The sequence below is a fragment of the Chrysochloris asiatica genome, unplaced genomic scaffold, assembly GCF_000296735.1.
Source record: "Chrysochloris asiatica unplaced genomic scaffold, ChrAsi1.0 scaffold00285, whole genome shotgun sequence".
Taxonomy (NCBI): domain Eukaryota; kingdom Metazoa; phylum Chordata; class Mammalia; order Afrosoricida; family Chrysochloridae; genus Chrysochloris; species Chrysochloris asiatica.
Window position 1 is genome coordinate 311,899 of NW_006408803.1, and position 2,271 is coordinate 314,169.

General features: G+C 34.0%; 1 protein-coding gene across 1 annotated transcript in view; it reads left to right on the forward strand.

Annotated features, from left to right (window-relative positions):
• Positions 1 to 775: 775 nt before the first annotated feature.
• Positions 776 to 2,271, forward strand: part of INTS12 (integrator complex subunit 12) — a 21,176-nt gene continuing 19,680 nt past the window's right edge. The window contains exon 1 of the mRNA XM_006874554.1: positions 776 to 935. Within this exon, the coding sequence (XP_006874616.1) occupies positions 780 to 935 (156 nt within the window). The 5' untranslated portion in view covers positions 776 to 779. The remainder of the gene's footprint in view (positions 936 to 2,271) is intronic.

Below are 2,271 nucleotides of genomic sequence, written 5' to 3' on the forward strand. Positions count from 1 at the left end.
CTCCTTGGAAACCCTGTAAAGGGTTGCTATGAGTCGGAACTCACTTAACGGCACTTAATAAAAGTGGAATGTGTAGAATTTTTTAAATAGATATGGCACCATCCCTCAAAGGCTTCCTTTTTAAAACAAGTTAATAGTGCATGAGATATACCACAGTCTAAATGTGATCATAAATATAAAGGTAATCATTAGTATGTTTTCTAAAACATTTAAGATTGGGGCTATGTACTAAGTGGCTGGGGGTTGAAAAAAAAAGGATAGTTTGTGTAAAAGCTGCAGCAGTGAATGGTCTCTATAGCTCAGAACTTGTGCACTGACTGCAACCTCTAAATATTGCTCTGCTGTGACCCTTCCTTCCCACATTCCCATAAGTCTTCGCTTTTGTCATGGGACTAAGGTTTGAGAGAAGACAATTTGATATATAGGAAACTTGACCTAAACATATATGCTAAAACTCAAGTGTATCTTTTAAAGCAGAGCTAGGAAAGGACTCTGGAAAGAAGAACTAATCTGTATTTAAAACTTTGCCATGGATATGGATACACAGAAAACTGATAATGCTGGTTGTTTCCAGGAAAAAGAACTAGATTGTGCCAGTCAGCAGTAAGACGTCTATTACTTTTTTTGTGTAATAACCTTTTGGATATTTTGAATTTTGTACCATAGGTGCAGTATTATCTGTTGTAAAAAAAAAAAAAGTACCCAATAAAACTTTGGTGCATAGATAATTGAGCATTGTCTTTAAATTACTCTTTTTTCCTCCCACACAGGTGTGTGCAATGGCTGCTACTGTGAATTTAGAACTTGATCCTGTTTTTCTGAAAGCTCTAGGATTCTTACATTCTAAGAGTAAGGATTCTGCTGAAAAGCTAAAAGCACTGCTTGATGAATCCTTGGCTCGTGGCATTGATTCCAGTTACCGTCCATCACCAAAGGTATCAACATGAACAGAAACTTGAAGCAAGTTTTGTAATGCCTGTAGCATTACATTTAAACCATCTCAGTACAGTCTCTCTGCCAAAATAATCTTTCCTTGTGGCATGAAGAAATTAAATTCGACTCTTTCATTTTCTTTTCTTTTTTCAGGTTTTCATAGAAGTGTTATACCACATAAAAATGTTAGCTGCAGGTGGGGGAATATTCTGTGATACTATTTTCTGTATATAGAAACCTACTTGTTTAATGCTTTATTTTCCAATTCTTATGAACAGAATTTAAAAAAAAAAAGAAGATGCTGAATGTTATCATAATTTCTAATTATTCTTTTAATGTTTTAGAGAAAATAAAAAATAAATGAAGTAAAAGTACATGACTTTTAGAGCAAAGTAAATTGAATATGGGTAAAATAATTGAAGGAAATATGACTTTTGATGAACTATGAGATCTTGAATCTTGATAATAACAATTGATGACAGTTTTGTGTAAAAATAATATACATTTAGGAACCAGGCTGACCTGCTTTAAGTCCATGATTACCTTTTACTGGTAGTTTGATGATAATAGATCTTGAGCACCTACAATGTAGCAGGCACTTTTCTGGGTGGTTTATGTGTATTAATCATTATAGCAATCCTTTGAGCTGGGAATTATCATCCTCATTTTACATTGAAGATATTGAGGTGTTTAGTAACTTCATCTCATTTACTTTCTATTTATTTATTGATAAAGAGGAGATAGTAAGCCCAACTTTGCAGAGTTGTGGAAATTAAAGTATGTAAATCACCTAACATATTATCTACCTGGTATATATCATAGAATTTCGGTGAATAGTAGATCTTAGTACTTTATGTTCCCTAATAACTATATTCCCAACAGTAGTCTGTCAGTTTGTTATACTGTAGTGACTTGCATGTTGCTGTGATGCTGGAAGCTGGGCCACCAGTATTTTAAATACCAACAGAGTCATCTATGGTAAACAAGCTTCGGTGAAGTTTCCAGACTAAGACTAGGAAAAAGGAGAGACAGATGACTTCTGAATTCTTAGACAATGAAAACCTTATGAATAGCAACAGAACACTGTCAGATACAGTGCCAGAAGATGAAAAACTTAAGAATACCAGATGAGCCCATCAGGTTGGAAGGCACTCAAAATACAACTGTGAAAGTAAAGTTTATCATAATGACACGAATGCAGCAAAGCCTTAATCTGCTGATGGGGCACAACTCAGAATGAGAAGAAACAACTTCAAGCATCCATTAATAATTGTAACATAGAATGTCTGAAGTATGAATTTAAAAATATTGTAAGTTATCAAAATGAAATGGAATGCA